This window comes from Mugil cephalus, chromosome 22 (assembly GCF_022458985.1).
Source record: "Mugil cephalus isolate CIBA_MC_2020 chromosome 22, CIBA_Mcephalus_1.1, whole genome shotgun sequence".
Taxonomy (NCBI): domain Eukaryota; kingdom Metazoa; phylum Chordata; class Actinopteri; order Mugiliformes; family Mugilidae; genus Mugil; species Mugil cephalus.
Window position 1 is genome coordinate 9,318,231 of NC_061791.1, and position 17,664 is coordinate 9,335,894.

The 17,664-nt window shown below is 43.5% G+C and overlaps 2 protein-coding genes across 2 annotated transcripts in view; one reads left to right on the forward strand and one right to left on the reverse strand.

Annotated features, from left to right (window-relative positions):
- The window catches only part of wnt5b (wingless-type MMTV integration site family, member 5b), an 80,508-nt gene that overhangs the window by 45,380 nt on the left and 17,464 nt on the right, over positions 1-17,664 (forward strand). The window lies entirely within an intron of this gene.
- On the reverse strand, positions 1,259-4,979 carry fbxl14b (F-box and leucine-rich repeat protein 14b). The gene has a single exon (XM_047575228.1). The coding sequence runs from the start codon at positions 4,306-4,308 to the stop codon at positions 3,106-3,108; it is 1,203 nt and encodes a 400-aa protein (XP_047431184.1). The 5' UTR covers positions 4,309-4,979; the 3' UTR covers positions 1,259-3,105.

The following is a 17,664-nucleotide window of genomic DNA, read 5'->3' on the forward strand; positions in this document are numbered from 1 at the left end:
TTTGTAGCTCTTCTCAGCTGTGGTTCTCTCTGCAGCTGATTTTTTAAATGTTTCTGGGACAAAGCGGCACAAAATGTCAGTGACAAATCTTTCACATCTCAGTGTGCACTCGTTGCAGCGCTATTGCACAAGACCAAAGGGCAGCTTAAGCAAACTTAAGAAACAGCAAACACTGACATTCTGTGTGTCTTTCTTTCCCTCTCTCTCTCTTTCTCTCTTTCTGTCCCTGTGGTCAACAATCCCTCCGCTGGCCTTTATCCCCAAATCCCCATGGACAGAGAGTCAGGAGAGCGAGAATGCTTAAATGCTTTGAATGATGGTGTGGAATGCTAAAAAGAAGTGTGTGTGTGGTGGTGGTGGTGGTGGTGGTGGAAGAGGGGGAGCAAGTGGAGGAGGAGGGAGTGGGTGTGGGTGGGGTGGGGGGTCTCCTGCCTGGTCTAGGATCTGGTATGCGTGACTGAACAAGAGGAGGAGAAAAGAGAAAGAGAAGGAAAAAAAAAAAAAACTACCCCACCAAAACCTGCCTTCCTAACTTCTTAAGACAGACAATGGCTAGTGACTGGCCTGGCAACCCCTCTCTGCGTGCATGTGTGCGCATGTGTCACTTCGCACACAGGACACGTCCTGATGGAAAGCAGAAAGAGGGGAAATCTGCTCCAACCAACTTTTTAGGTCTCGTTGCCGTGCGCATGCGGCCCTCACAGAAAGGCAGCTCCGCCACATGTGGAATAAAAACGCGAAATAACCGAATCCTCCGGGAGTCCGACCTCGAGGCTCGAACGCGGCCCTCCCCAGTTCAGCTGAACACCTTTTGCTTTTGCATGCAGGGATAATAAAAAAGAAAAAAGAAAAGCAAAACAAAAAAAAACAGACGTTGGTGATTAAAAAAAGCAGCAGGGTAGAACCGTTTCCTATAATAAACGCCTTGGTGATAATTAATTACACAGGCACTGCAGCCAAATCAAGACGGCAAGCATCCATTTTGAATCTGCTCATAAATAATAGAACAACACGAGAGATTTTTTTTTGTTTTCTTTCAGCCCTTTTTGAGAAGAAAGACTAGACTGATCAGGGACAAAAAAAAGAGATGTGTGGGTGGTTATTAGAAGCAATGTACTGAAGACCTTATTGTTCGAAACGTTCTTGAATATGGACACGTCATTGTAGAACAAGACATCACCTTATAGAAACGGACACACATACAGAAAAAAAAGGACATATTACATCGACAATTAAAAAGTAATCCACACCGCTCTGATTTCATTCATTATATAAATATCTTTAATTGTTTTAACCGTAAGAATATAAAACAATTTAATTTTGGGATTCTGCATTTTTCTCCTTTACAAACACTTAATATACAGTACATCTTCTTTATTGTCAAACACACACACACACACACACATACGCGCAAACATACACGGCTTTTTTTTTTTCAGCAGGACGCACATCCGTATATTAATTTTCTAGCAGGTCATTGCATTACATTAAAACGCACACACACTGGCGTCAGTGCGTGTGCGCGTGTGTGTGTACAGCCTAAATGCATGTGTGTGAAAGAAAGGGAGGGATGGGGGAGAGACGCATTCAGCTTGTAACCCGAGACGGAGGAGAGAGAGAAAGAAAAATAATCGATTGCTCCTTATTCTAAAAGGGATTCGGGGGGATTTTTTTTTTTATTCAGAGAGAGAGAGAGAGATGCAAAAGGGAGAAATAAAAAATAGAGATACCCTCCTCCCTCCTCCCCCTCTCTGTACCCCACACCGGTGAGAGCACCATGAAATGCAACCTGTATTAACGTGGGAAAATAAAACCATGACACAAGCCCTGATTCGTCTCGATCAATAAAGGGTAAGAAATCACTTCAATTTGAAGTACGACGCTCTGAACAACATTCACTGACGTTTATCTCCAACAGCATCCCTTGCAAAAAAATACCCAATAATCCTATAAGGACATACACTTGTGTTTAATAATGGTCTTTTTCCACTATTCCTCTTTATATCTCTTCATCATTATAGAATCACTACAGGTATTTCTGAAAGGGTTTCGTATTCTCCTCCATATAGGTCAAAGCTTGAACACGGCACATCTCTAAAGGGCGTTAAAGTTCGAAAAGATTTTTTTTTAAAAACGGGGCTCTCGCACACAAGCAGGTATTTTGCATAAAGCGACGTCCTCTTTGTAATCTGAGTAGATTTTACAGCTCCCTTTCCCTTTCTCTCCATCTATGGGAAATTGTTGCTGTTTATGGGGGCAAATTAACAAAAGGTAGTTAGATTGTGTCCTGGTCTCCTTTCTCTGGCTCTGCTCATGGAAGGAGGGAGGGCAGGAGGGGAGGGAGGGAGGGGAGGGAGGGATGGGGGAGGGGGCAGACACAGTCCCTTTAGGCACATTTTCTCCCAGTCTCTCATTCTCGCTTTCCTTCTTCTTTTAACAGTATACACCCTTTGAAAATAACCACATACGAGGTAGCCAAATGTATTTTTAGGCGTGATGGCTGTAGTGGAGATTAGTCGTAAATGTCTCAAATAAAATGTCTTAAAATCCAGACTCACTGCAAAAATAAAAGTCTCACACTTAAGTTTTAAAAACCTCTCTTTGCTTTGGGGGGAAAAGGGGGAGTCTGGATGGACGCAAGTTTCACATCCACAGAGTGTCAGGAAATGAAGTAGATTAGACTAGCAAAGGAAAAAATAAAATAAAATGTTATTCCAGTCCAAAGTTGTGAGATATTACAACACAATATGAGATCAAAACATTTGTTAACGGATTTTTTTCGTGAGCTCATAACAAAAGTTTTAATTGCTTTTCTACCAGGCAGAATATTAAGTCATCTCAAACACTAATTTAAAATCCTGCAAGGCCAAACAGAAAGAGAACCGACACATTTGAACAGAATAAAATCTGGTCACGAGGGAGACGCACACCTTACGCAGGAGGGTTAAAAAACAAGGAGGATTTCTCTCTTTTTAAATGAGAAAAGAAACTTCCCCGCCTTCTCGTTCGCCCTCCTCCTGTTCCTAAAGTTCCCCTCTGTCCCCATCGGATAAAAAGAAAAAAAAAAAAAAAAACACACACTCACACCAAAACAAACACTTCCAATCACCTCACTTTCTCACTCTCTGTCATCTGCCAGAGTCCCAGGTTCAACACTTTAAGGCAGGGGAGCTGTGTGATCCTCTCCAGTCCCCTCTTGGTGATCTTGGTACATCCATATAGGTCGATGCCCGCCAGCTGGGTCAGATGGTCCGCTATGAGCTCCAGCCCTTTGTCCGTGATGCGCACACACTGTCCAATGTTCAGTGTCCTCAGCTCGTGCATCTGCCTCACCATCCGGTTTATCCCGTCGTCGGAGATGTGACACGAGCACAGGGACAGCGACTTGAGCTGGTACAGCCCCTGGGCGATGTACGCCAGGGTCTGGTCCCCTATTTTGTCGCAGAAGGAAACGTCGAGCCCGGACAGCCTCAGGGTGCCCATGGCAAGGTGCATGGTCCCCGTGTCGCTGATGTTGTCGCAGGAGCGCAGGTTGAGGCTCCACAGGGAGGTCATGTGGGAAAGGTGGATCATCCCCGCGTCGGAGATCCCCCCGCAGAAGCTCAGGTTCAGTACCCGGAGCTTGGTCAGCCCCTTGGAAATGTGTTTGAGTGACAGGTCCGTCAGTTTCTGACAGTCTTGGAGGGTCAGGTACTCCAGGTTCAAGCAGCCCTCCGCGGCGCTGCGGGTCATGCCCGCCAAATGTCCAATGCCCACATCCGAGACGTGCCTGCAGGACCTCAGGTTGAGGCTCTTGAGTCTGTGGAGGCCCCAGGCTATCAACAGAAGCCCAGTGTTGGTGATGTTGCTGCAGCCGCCGAGCTCCAGCACCTCCAGGTTCTTCAGATACTGGGCGATCCTGCCCAGGCTGGAGTCTGTGATCTGCTTGCACAAACTCAGGTTCAAAACCCGAAGTGATGGGATCTCCTGCACGAACGCGTGGCCCAGCCCATTATCCGTGAGGTTGTAGCAGCCGGACAGATTGAGGGACTCGATGTTGGGCATTCCCTGGATGACATAGCTCAGGCTGCGGCGCAGAGACAGGATCTGGACCCTCCGGATGCCCCTGGCCTGGAGGCTGGGGAACAAGGAGGGATTGGCCCGGCGGAGGTGCAGCTTGGCCTCCACCCCCCTCCACACTGACTTGTGGTAGGATGCGTCCCTCCAAGCGATACACACTTGGGCTACCCTGCCTTTGTCCCTCACGTCCAGATAGCTGAAAATCATGGCCAAAATTTCCGGGAAGAGGCACGAAATGTGCGTCTCCATTGTTTTTCAAAACCCAGGCATATAAGAATTAATACTCCACACCTCCAAGGCTGAGAAGAGAAGCTCCCACTCAAACAACCCCGGCTCTCGCAATCATGCAAAAGTATCAACAGTCCCAGTTATCCACAGAAGTGAAAAAGAAATTGGGAGAGTTGTGCGTTTCTCTCTCTTTTATTTTCTCACACTGAACTGTGCAAAATCGATCCAACTATCTCCAACGCCACGTGATCCGATCTGGTTGCGCAGTAGGATTCAAATGTATTTTTTAAAAAAAAAAGAAAAAGAAAAAAGAGAAAAACAAAAAAAAGCGTTTATTCCTGCCTCAGCCCCTTCTCCGCCAAAAAGAGGAGGAGAGGGGGGCGAAAGGAAGAAGGAGGAGGAGAGGAGGCAGCGTCAATCCTTCCCCCTCTCTCTCCCTCTCTCAGACGACGCTTCCTTGTATCAAACCTACAAAAAGCCTTCCTCTCTCCGCCGTGCGGGGATCCAGACGGTCGTACATTTCAAAATAAGAAAGTAAAAACAAAACCAACACTCTCAGCGCCGCCTATTAAAAAGCAGCTCCATGGTAGAAAAGCGGAAAAGATAGAGCCGGATTGGCTTTGTAGGCAGAGTGAGAGAGAGAGAGAGGGGCGTCCTGGGCTCAAAGCCTTTGTCTGCTCTTTTCAAACGGTCTTGGCAGGAACCCCGGCACTGTGGCTGTACGGGAGGGGTGAAGGGAAGTAGCAACATTGACACGGTGTGTTCAAAACCGATTCGGTTACAAACACCGCCGCTGCGAGCGTTTTAAGGGGCGAACGTAACGCCGAAACGCATGCAAAAATATTTAATAAGCGACGCGGTGTGAAATATATTTGTAAATTTATCGACCCACCCCTACCCCCTCCGTGTCACGCAGTTGGTTTGTCCCGCCTCAGCTGGAACGGTGCGAACAGTTTCCCTTGGAAACCAACTTCTTACAATTCAGTTCACTTTGGGCTTTAACCCTTTGAGCGGACCACACAGGAAACACAGGGAAGCCAAATGGAGAAGCCCCTTTAAGTCCTCTTACTTGGCATGAACATTTAGTATTTTGTTCTTTTATTTTTTTTCTTTCTTTCTTTTTTTTATTTTTTTTTTTTACAGCGGCTGTTATTGTTATTATTGTTGTTGTCGAACTGCAAGTAGAGCGTTTCTAAATCGGCCCTGGAACAAAATGCAACGCTCTTTGTTTCATGTTAACACTTCTATCAGCTCTCTCCCCCCTTTTTTTTAAACTTTATTGCAAAACCAGAAAATAGATTTACAGACACCATCAATCAACCTTTCATCGGTCAAATATTAAAAGGATCGACTGTGGCTGAAAATCAGCAATAAAGCCAAACATATAAAACTCTTAATAATGATAATGGAAACAATGTCCAACCAATAACTAAAAATCTCTTTTAATTAATTTCAACATTGCGTTATTGGTTTGGTGTTTGGCTCAGTGTTGCTAAAGTCTCAAGACCAAAGTGTGTTTCCTTCCATCCAAAAAGAGTTACTAATAACAGTTTAACAACCTGTTGTTGCGCACTGTATAAATAAGATATATACATTGACTTGCCAGTTAATTAGGTACACCACTGAAACCCTGAACTCTAAGACTGTATTTTCGTGGAAGTTATGGTACTCAGCATCTGTTTAAAATAACGGAGAGAGCTGTTAATTGAACTTCGTTTTCATTATGGAGGCTGTGGTTTGTACTGCTATTAGACTCTATCGTGTCTTTATTATTTTGACAACCCCCTTGTAGTCGGTGGAATCACTTTTATGTTTAATTTGATCCAGTTTAAGAGCTCCACGAACTTAAACCGAGCTTTATGACAGTCGTGAAAGCTTGATGTAGCATATTGTGATATTGGAATACATATGTGTACCTAATGTTTTGGCAAGTGAGAGTACATTTTAACTGGCCTTAGACTGTTGTGGTGATAAAATACCCTGTAAAGTGTTTTTTTTTTTTTTTTTGACAGAAAAAGTTCATTTCTCTCATGTGTCTCTCATAAAGAACCAAGCTAATCACTTTGAAGCCGCTTGCCTCACATCTGGCATTGCTTATGTTTTGATACTTGAATCATCAAAGACTCATTTTAGTCCTGCACCGAGAATATATAATAGATCGCTATATATAGATATTATCTAATAATGCTTATTCATGCTCTTGGACTTTGCAGTGGGCTACTTGCTCAACTGCCCTCAGTTTGTGTGTATGCATACATGCATGTGTCAAGTCTGTATTTGTACTTGTGCATGAGTACATATACACTGGAACACATGTCTTTGCATATGTGGCTTTTTTATGTGAGCAAAATATTTTTATATGCTTTCATCTCATCTCAACTGTTTGTAGGCCTCTATTTATGTGTGTGTGTGTGTGTGTGTGTGTGTGTGGTCGAGAGATAGCTAGTATGACAGGGAAGCCGTTTGCTGAAGCCTGTGGAGTGCGGCAGAGTGGTTGAGGGAGAGCAAAGTGAGAGGTAGAACCATAGGTAGATCAGGTGAGGATAACCGAGAGGGAGAGGATCTGCACCAACAGCCGTTATTTACATGGAAAAGACAGCCATGCACATCTCACGGCAACTCCTACCTCATCGTCCTGTCCTCCTTCAACATGTCCAGTTCTGTCTTAATACAATATGTTAGCTTTAAAGGTTGTTAATACCTTTGCTAATTTCTCACGACCTTAAACTATGAAGCAATCCCTCTAATGTGACCGCGTGAAAGACAAAGGAGACCATATGTTTTTGTTTCATGTAAAAGTCATCCCGAAGCTCAACCTGAGTTTGCAAAATGAAGCAAGTGTCTCGCAAAGCTGCAGTTTTCTTAGTACAAAATCCACTTTTCTTTGTATCTCTTGCTCAACTCATGGCGGATATACCCGAGCATGTTTCATTACAAGAAAAAAAATGTTGTGTTAAGGAGAATGCAAATATTCCAGACTCACAGAGCAAACCCCCTATCATTACAAGGCCCTATTATGTAATCAGGAGTCGTCTCACAGGTTTTGCTTTCGGCTGTAGATTATGTGTCATTTAAGCATACATCAAAAAATATTTCTCTCTAGCTGGAGGGGATTTAGTCACAATCATACCTCTAGATGAAACCTACATGGGAAATTTAAGATGATATTGCTCTTCAAAACAAATTTAAAGTAACAGAACAAAGTGATCCATCTAAGATTAAACCCGAACTTGGTGCAAAAGTTGTGTGCAGATTGCTGAGCTGAAGATTTCTGAAGCTAGATTGCATATTAATCAGCATCTGTCTCATTATGTTATAAAGTCCCCATGCAATGGCAAGAGAGTACTATTTGCTTCTGCATATTTACATGTTTCCAGTAATAACAAAGACAGGGAGGGTGGATTTTCCCCAAAAGCTCAGTCTACTGTGATTAGTCACCTATGGTGGCCTGAGCCAAAATTAGTATACGCCCCCTAGTGCAGGATGAATCACCTTTTTTAAAAACTAAGTTTTTCCTCTCTAACTCTAAAATGCCATTAAGTTTACAGATTATAAACTGACTTTGTTGAAGTCCAGTTGCTGGTGTATAGGTGGCATCCTGTACAATGCAACACATATCATAGATTGATTTTATGGGGACTAAATTTGTAGTTCTTTGGATAATATTAAGGACAATTTGGTTTATCTCCAATTTACAGTGTTTAATTATAGTACATTCTAAGATTACAATGACATGAATGAATCAAATTACACTAACCAAAAATTATAATGCGCAACAATGATGGTTCAGATAAGGTTAAGCTCAGTGTGTCTTGTCATTGCCATTTACACATAACTAAATATATACACGGTAAGCCACAACATTAAAACCACAGGACAGGAGAAGTAAATAACAATAATCATCTTGTGGCAATGCAATGTTCTCCTAAGAAACTTTTGGACCTGGCATACGTGTGGATGTTACCTCCTCCTCCACCTCCACTCACTAGCGATGACGCTCCTTGATGGCAGCATTCATACTCAAGCAAACACAGACACACACAAAAATGTTCATTAACATGTAAAAATGTGAAAACAGTACAAGGTGTTGACCAAGTTCAGTAGATCCTAAACTGATCAAGTATCTGTGAGATGATCCTCAGAGGCCAAAAGGAAAGAACATTCTGTTGCACAAAGGAGACCTACACAATATAAGGACATACTGTATAATGTGTGTATATATATGTGTGTGTGTGTATATATATATATATATATATATATATATATAAAATAATAGTAGACGACTGAATATTTTAAAGCTCATCAAAGACATCTAAAAGCTGCATTCATAAAGAATCCAAAACGTCCCGCTCCGCATTTAACTTCTGTAACTTTATCAAGGGCAAAAACAAAGCCGTTAACTGCACTGTCCCCTGTGGCTGCCAACACCTACGTCCTTGGTATTCGGGCGCAGTCATGCATTTTCAAAATAGCGAACCTGACGTGAATACCAAGCTTTATAATGATAGCGCAAACACCTTGAGTTATAAACACGGCGGAAGATTAACACCAGCTCCCAGCTATATGTGGCCGTATTGTGGTTCTCGCAGACAAACCTCGTGGGATTTAACAGGCGCGCAAACAAAAGAAATGATTCGGTCGTAAAATATAATGCGTTCTGCCTCATGTAAATGTTCTGTTAAACCAAACTGTACAAGGGTGTTAGCCCTGACAGGCCCTGGCATTTTGCCGGAAAGTCGGTGACCAACTTTTTTTTTTTTTTTTTTTTTTTTTTTTAATGAAGTCTTTCACTCTTTTGTCAGCTGATTCTAGCGTTTGCAATTTTTCTATCTGTGTCGCAAGATGATCACAGAGGAGAGAGGTAAGAGAAAGAATGACGAGGTAAAAGAGACGGAAATAAATACTGTGGAAAGGAGGACATAAAAACAGGGAGAGGCGGGACTGTGTGCCACAGGCTTTCTCTTCAGCAGCAGTAGCTTCTCTCTGCATGACCTGCATGTGTGTGTGTTTGTGTGTGTGTGTGTGTGTGTGTACTTACGCAGCATGCATTTTTTTCTGTTTTTCAGTCTCCCTCTGTCTGCCTCATATCACATCTGTGTGTGTGCGTGCGCGTGTGTGTGTGTGTGTGCTTGTTGCTGTGGTGTGTCATAGCCCTCTTAGAAAACCCGCTGGGCCCTAGCTAGCACTCACACTGAGCCAGAGAGGAGAAAGAGAGGGATGGATGAACGAGGGATGAGAGGAGGAAAAGTGAGAGGGGGGGGAGTGAAAAAAAAATAAAGAACGGGTCAGAGGAGGAAATCGTAGGAAGAGGAGGACGCGTCAGAATGGAGGTTTGAAAATGAGGCAGGGAGGGTTTAAACGAGGAAGGAGAGGGATGTGGAAACAGGGGTGAGGGTGTGATGCCAGGAAGATTCAGCATGTGACCAGTCATGGGTGTGTGTGTGTGTGTGTGTGTGTGTGTGTGTGTGTGTGTGTGTGTGTGTGTGTGTGTGTGTGTAACTTTATATCTGATAATTCAGGGGAGGACTCTAACAGGATAATTGCTTGCCACGACAACGCGCTTCATCTGCTCCTGCAGCGATTGCCGGTTGCCAAGGTTACGTGGGCGTGTGTCAACACGTAGCCCAGAAGTCCAACACCTTCCTGAATTAATATTACCATGACTGTGTAGATTCTCTGTAAGACACACACACACACACACACATACAGAGCATGTAAAAGACTATAACAATGCCTTGAGATTGTTTGCTTGTATGTTCATGTGTGTGTTCGTAGGTGCGCACCTGCCGCTCACTGTACACTGTATGTCATGAATCTTTTATATTCCTTCAGGTGTTTCCTCGCTTCACAGAGGCTTCACCTGTACACTACTGAAACATGGTCTTTATGTGTGTGTTTATTAAGTTGTTGGAGTCGAACGTTCGCAGAATACTAACATGTTGTCCTTGCGAGGGCATTCTTCAGACCATTTTTAGGGATAAAGGGGTTAGAGTTAGGCATTCGGGGGATGATCCTTTCAGAGATAGAAACGCACATTTTTTTCCGTTCCTTCACCACTTTATTATTGTTTTTGGCCTCACATTATCCTCCATTCATATTCTGACTGACATCCCTTGCTCCATCTGTCTTATAGAAGCAGGTTTTTAAGCCGAGGGAAACTAAAAATGCCACAAAATGTAATAACAACCAAGGCCAAATTCCTGCTGTAAATCAAATAATTTAAGTGGGATATGTCTGTGAAGAAGGAGCAGATTGGTTGAGTGGTGGTTAGCGCTGATGATTTACTGCAAGAGGATTCTGGGTTTGAGTCCATTGGCCGACTGGAGCCTTTCTGGGTGGAGTTTGCATGTTATCCCCAGGTCCTCTGTAGGTGCTCCAGCTTCCTCCCGCCGACCAAAGACATGCTCGTTAGGTTAATTGGTGATTCTAAGTTGGCCGTAGGTGTGAGTGTCTGCCTGTACCCCACTTCTCGCCCAGTGACAGTTGGGATAGGTTCCACTTATGAATAAACGTCTGTTAAGATACCCAGTCGTTATCCATGTCATGTTATATTTTATTTTAGTTTTTTTTTTATTTCTTTCATTCACATTCGTTCCCAAATCTGAATGAAAGGGAGCAGAAAGAAGAGTAATCTTTCTTAATCTGCCTCTTTACCCCAAGAATCTATTTACTACAATAAGCGAACAAACAAAAATAATGACAATAATAAAATAAAATGAAATAAAATGGGTATCGGCCAACATTGAGTGACATGTTTTCATTTTAGTACCCAAGATATAATTCCATCATACAAACAAAACAGACAAAAAGGAATTAAATACACGATGGGTAGGACAATCAAACTAACATGTTTCGTTGTATTTCCTTAACATACTGCCTTCAATTGCCTTCAAACTTTGATTTGGATTCTTTGGTTTCTTTGTTCAAACTGATTCCTTTCACAAACATCCCAAAAAAAAAAAGTGGAAACAAAGTTCAGTTACTTATGAACAGGTGAACTATTATTATAAAAGAAGAATTGTAATTTTAGTAATGGAATAGAAATTGTTGGTGCAACAGCTGTCGTTATCTGGGAATTATCAAACCCCGTAACTTGGCCCGGTCAGCTCACGTTCCTGTTTCCCCGGCTAGTTACAGGTTAGCTTCTCAGATGCAGCATCGTGCCAACCAGCCCCAGAATTATGCTTTGAACACAGAACCTGCGGTGGAGAGAAATGCCATGGTTGACAAGTGGAGATAGTTGATCTCGGCTGATGATCAGCGAGTTGTGAAATGGTGTAAAAGGCAGAAAAGGTGGGATGCAGAAGAGGAAAAAGTTGAGTTGGTGGAAAAAAAAACGTACAAGGTGTGAATATAAAGGGAGAGGAGGGAGACAACAGGAGGTCACCGCCAGGAGATGCGAGCCTGCCTCTCTCTGTGTATTTCTTTCTCTTTCTCTGTCTTTTTATCCCTCTCCATCTTTCTCTACGTCTTTGTTCTTTTTTTGTTCACTTTCTCTTCCCTCTCTCTGACAGCTCGTCTGTGCTCCCGTCTCGCCACAATGCCTCAAAGGCTGCGTGCGTGCATACATATGTGTGTGTGTGTGTGTGTGTGCCGCCTTGCTCTAATTTTTGCACCACACAAGCTGCCTAGGTGTGTGTGCGCGCTCAACAATGCTTTCCTTTTCTGCCAGCTCTGCAGTCTGACATAGGAGGTTTTCCAGCCGTGTGCTCTCTCTCCCTCAGTAGTCAGCGTTTTGGCATTTTCTCAGTGCTCTCTGTCATCTGTTGGCATGAATAGGCTGCATATTGTTGTGTGTGTTGTGTTGTTCGTGTGTGTTAGCTTGGCAGCAGTTTACTCTGTTTATCTGTCTGTGTTTGTGCAGGGAATCGTGAAGTTGGAAAAACAGCTCATTTTCAATCTCAGAAATTACAAGAGGCAGGTTTTTGATGTGTACAAACTGTACACATGCCATCGCCGGAGTAGTAGGCAAGAGCCTTTAAGTCGAGGTCGAGGCAAGGGTGAGGCCGAGTTTGAAGGAGTCAAAGATGGCGCATAAGCCAAGAATTCAACCAGCATCTTTTCATTGGGTCCCACGTGTATTAAACCAACGGGTTTAACCTTGACAAGTACACTACAAGCTCAGGTGGTGCTAGGAAGTACTTTCCACTTCCTGTCTCCTTAAAACCATTACACACCAAACCAATGGTCCAAGTGTTGGGCTGGTGCTGAGCACTCGTTAGTCTCGTTTTTGTGCTGTGTACTGCACCATTGTTACTAGTCGAACCCCAGTAGGTCTTACGTTTTCCATTTTGATCAATAAAGATGCGTTTACATGCACAGCGTAATACTCGAAATTCTGCTTTCTGGTTGCGGGCCTTGTCCCAGTTTATATGCAATGGAGAAAAATAGAATAACTGACGAGAACATGTGCTCCTCCTCCACACTAGGGGGCGATATGTTCCTTTTCAGCCTACTTTCCGGTTGACCTATTTCATCTTATAATAAACGAGTCAATCATGCTGCAGACCAGCATTTCAAACAACAACCAGATGAATAACATTTCAGCTATTTCATTCTCTTACGTAATGTGCATGCTACTTATGGTGCAGATAAGATGCGTACTATCTCTCAGGTGGTTCTTCCACCAGCTCTGTTTACCTTCCTCTTCTTCTGGGACTGGCTTTCTTGGATGTTTTTGTTACAGGGTCATGCGGCAGCGCCGAAAATCGTTTTCCAATCTGGGTGTCCTAATCAGATAAGGAGAGCTCCGATTTTAGTCAGAGTAACGTGTTTACATGCACTTAAGTTGTCCAGTTGAAGTTGGATTAAGGCAATATCCATGTCCATTCTCTGGTGAGTCACAACTGTTTTGGAGGCAAAAGGGAGACCTACACAATATTAGCCAGGTGGTCATAATGTTATGCCTGGTCTGTGTATTTCCCTGTGCCAGCTGGCTGCTGGATGTAGTCTTTTTGCGGTGTGTGCAGACACAGGCAGTGTGAGGCAACGTCACCTTTGTTGCCGTTAATCCTTTGAAGTTCATTTGTTGAGTCCGTACCTTAGGAGGCCACTGTCTGAAGTGTTGGGAGATAGATGAAAAGAAAACCCTTAGACTCAAACATAGAATTACTAAAATTAGTTACCTAGGGAGATCGCTAGCATAACATGTGTTTAGCCTTTTCACATTAATTCTAGACTGGATATGTGTCGGAAATTTAAAATATAATAATAAAATAACATGTTAATCTGTGCTGCTGAGACATACATTTTTTTACTTCCCAAAAAATCCAATCTTATTGTCCCAATTGGACCTGCTGCTAGTTGCAGAATTATAAACCAACTTGAGTCAAAAACCTGACACTAAATCTGGTGAGACAAATCAGATTAAAAGTACTGTTTAAGCCTTTAGTGTGAGGCATGAAATATCAGCACCATTTGAAGAACAACACAAGTGACTCAGTTATAGTTGGCTGATTGTGCTGCCAAACAGATTTTTTACTCATCCGCTGTACTCCCACATCAAAGAAATTTTAAATAACCAAAAATATCCAAGTCCAAATTTGGGTCATACCGATTTTATTAATCTCACATTCTTTTGGTAATTCGCCACGCAGTGTCATTTAAGTTCAAGGAGCAACTAAGACTCAAATCCTTTTTTTTTTTTCAAAATCCTTCTCCGTATAACAAAGTGCATCAGCCCTAAACTAAAATCTGACAATAAATAAACACGCTGTTAACCGCACAGGCTGCTCTCTCATTTCCTCACAGCGACTCTGTCTTATGTCTTGGTCTAATTAAATACAAATTAACTGGTATGTGGAGTGATTTCGTCTTACCCCAGTGTATGTTTATGTGAGACTTGACGTTCGGCTGTATGGCGAAAGAGACGGATGGTGATGAGAGATGGAGAAAACATTCACAGAGAGATTTAGGAAGACAGCGAGATGATGTAACCTGACACAAGCGCACGAAATGTCCCCATACGCTGAATCATTTTACTTATAGTGAAGATCTGGGTTTAACTTAGGGTTACTTTTAGAAGGGTTAGAGCAAAGGTCTTCAACAGGGGGTCCACGACCCCTGGAGGTACTGCAGGGGGGATCGCAAAATCTTTAGTTGATTAGACATTTTTTATACATTTAAAAAAGAAACAATTCCCCCACAATGTTCCAGCATGGCCACTCTACTGTTGCACATGTAAAAAAAAATGAATATTTGGACTTATTGGCAAAATGACGATAATCCTGTATATTTATAAATAGCATTAGTTTAATATAGGACACATATAGTCTGTAGGGGGTCCCTACTTAATCTCTCCATCAGTTTGAGGGTCCTTGGCTTGAAAAACGTTAAAGACCCCCGGGTCAGAGTAAGGGTCCAGGAAATGTGTGTAAATCAATGCAACGTCCTGCGGCGTGATAGAAACATGACTGTGCATGTAGCGTCTGACCTAACGCGGCGCACAGGGCTTCCCGGGGATTTGCAGGCCAGATGAATCAATCCGGGGACGGGCGGTAAATCAGGCCAGACCAGCCGAGACTTGCGCCACTTCATCACCACCAGATGAACATGCGAAAGCCGCCGGAAGCCGTAGCCACGTCGCGCTATGAGCTTTCACGTGCAGATTTCTTACCTCGCCGATATTTGTGGTCCCCCAAAGAGAAGTTGATCTTCCTGGAGGCATGTGTGCAAGGGTGAGCGAGGCAGAGTGTGTTTGTTTGCTTTTTCTGTATGCGTGCACATCTGTTTGCACGTGTGTGTGTGTGTGTGTGCTGTATGTGTGTATGTGTGTGTGCGTTAATTTCTCCAGAGAGGGGATCTGGGGGCCAATGTAGTTTGGAACTCCAGGGCACCGGGGGGAAATCAGCGGATCTGACCCAGCCTCAGCGGCTTCTCCCCGGGCTTCCAGATCGGGGACACATCCTCTCCAGTGGTTCCAGTCCAGTGCCAAACAAGGCCAGCAAGCGCTTTCTCGGTTGCGCCGCTTGCCACTGAGGAGCCAAACATGAACCGAATATCATCGCTCAACCCGCCGTAGTTAGCTGTCATATCATTACGTGTGATTTACAACCATTAGCTCGTGCACACAGCATCGCTCCGCGAGCAGTTTATTGCGCGCACAACAAATGGGGATGGTGAAAAGTGTCTACATGTGTAGCGTTTAAGAGAGAAGGGTATGCGAGAACAACTTTTTATGGGAGCGGCAGAGACAGAGACAAGGGGCTGGTGATCAAAAAAAAGAAAAAGAAAAAATGGCAATGTGACTTTCAAACCGACTGAAGAAAGATTGAGAGAGGAAGGAGGCAAGAGCGTCGTAGTGGAGTGAGAGAACAAAGCAGAAGGATGTAGAGAAACAGATGGTGATGCAGAGCAGAGCGAAGTGTGAGAATGGGGGGTGGAGGGGGGAACAGACGTGGAAAGGCTGGGGAGGAGAAGTATAGAGAAGATATATTTAGAGAAGGAGGGAGAGAGAGTTTTAGCCTCCCAGCTAGAGGCATGACTCATCTTCTGCCAGCTGACAGAAGGATGGATGGAGACAAGGAGGAGGGGGTGGGGGGGATGTGTGTGTGTGTGTGTGGGGGGGGTTAGATGGACAGAGCCTGGGAGAGAGGAGTGAAAGAGAGGGGAAGCGTGACGTAGACGGGAGACAGAAACGAGAGATACGGGGACAGGAGTGAGAGGTGTCGGGGAAAGGGAGGGCGGGAAGGAGTGATGAAGGGTGAAAACGCGGAATGGGAGAAGATGGGTTTCCACGGGACGCACGTACATGCAGCGACACATGTACACATAGAGGAGAGACAGATATGAAGCCCAAGGCCTTTCCAAAGCTCATCTCAGCTGCTTCCTAGTCCCGCTGCATTTCCCCCAAGGGTGTGTGTCTGTTCGTGTGTGTGTGTGTGTGTGTGTGTGTGAGTGTGAGGACGATATAAGCTGTAAATTTCCCCGCAGCCAGCTGCAGTTGACAGTCCGTCGCTGCATATGTGCACGCGTGATTGTGTACGTGTGCGAGCATATGTCTGTTTTGGAAAAAAGAGACACGAGGAAACAAAGGGAGGAAAAACAGGGTGGCATGTACAGTAGATAGCAAGCGAAGCAGGAAGCGTTAGCGCCATATTTTATTTATGTTTTCTAAAGGCAACAGAGGGCCCCGGTGTGTGGAAATACATCGGCCCGCGGTGGGAGACGAGACGAGTAAAAGTCCTGCGCGAAAAAGTATGAATTCAGTGGCTTTTCGGTGAGAAATTTCCCCGTTTAAACATTTATTGAAATGAAACCGTGGGAGAGGTTCAGAGGGAAAATCCCTGTTTAACAACTCGTGGTCTTTTTAAAATGTGACCCTGACTGCACGCTGCTGTTTGTGAGGTTGGAAGAGGCTGGTTTAATCTTTAATGATCATCCAATTATTATCTGAAAAGCAACTAGAGCCGTCAAACAAACGCTGTGCAGCAGAAAGTAGAGTTGTTGGCCTCTCAGATAAGGTTGAGCATAGCTGTAAAGCTGTAAACCTCAAATATGTACACTGAGTATATGTACCTATTTATTTTCTACCACTGATGGCACAACAGAATGAGTAGATTAATAAAATAATGCATTAAATGAATAAGGCTTAATTCGTTAAAGGGTTTTTTTATTCATAGCACGTTCATAGAACAGTGACTACACAAACACAAAGACTAGTTCGGTGGTTGAATCTCCTTTAACATCTGCATTGCTATATTGTTGTTGAAACCCCAGGTCCCCGCAGGTCTCTACAGGGTCAGTGTTACATGACCTCCTTGTTAAAGTAGCAGAAAAAAAGATAATCCAAGAGACGTTGTCACACGGGTACGGGTGTAGTTAAATTAGTACATATTCATTCATATTAATAGTTGATCAAGCAGCAGTGGAAAGTAACTTCACTCAAGCACCAAGATCCTATTTGAAGTTTTACAAGAAGAGTCTTTAAGATGCATTGCACACGTATTAAATTATTGCATATTGACAGTTGCCGCACCAAAATGTTTCTTAAACAGCGATAAATCAACGACAATAATATCAATAAAGCGACAGAATGCATTTATTTCAGAATCTGGACTGTTTTTACTTTTTAATTTGCAAAGGGAGATTATTTATGCATGTTTTGAAATTATTTTCGACGCATCTAGTTAAAAATCTGAAGACTTCCTCCAGATCTGAAGGAAACTGATTATTGAAGTTTTTTTTTTTTTGCATCAAAGTCACAGAGAGTGCACCCGGATGCACCGCCGGTCCATTCACTCGTCTCGTGTCGAGGAGCCTCGGGTTTAGCCGTTACGTGCCACATCCTTTGGGAGCAACAAGCCCATTAACTTTGACACAGTTTGTAAGACTTCTATAAAATCTAAACATGCACCCTAAAAGGACTCGGGGCTGGTT

Coding starts and splice junctions, on each gene's coding strand:
- fbxl14b (XM_047575228.1), bottom strand. CDS start 4,308: ATGGAGACGCACATTTCGTGCCTCTTCCCGGAAATTTTGGCCATGATT.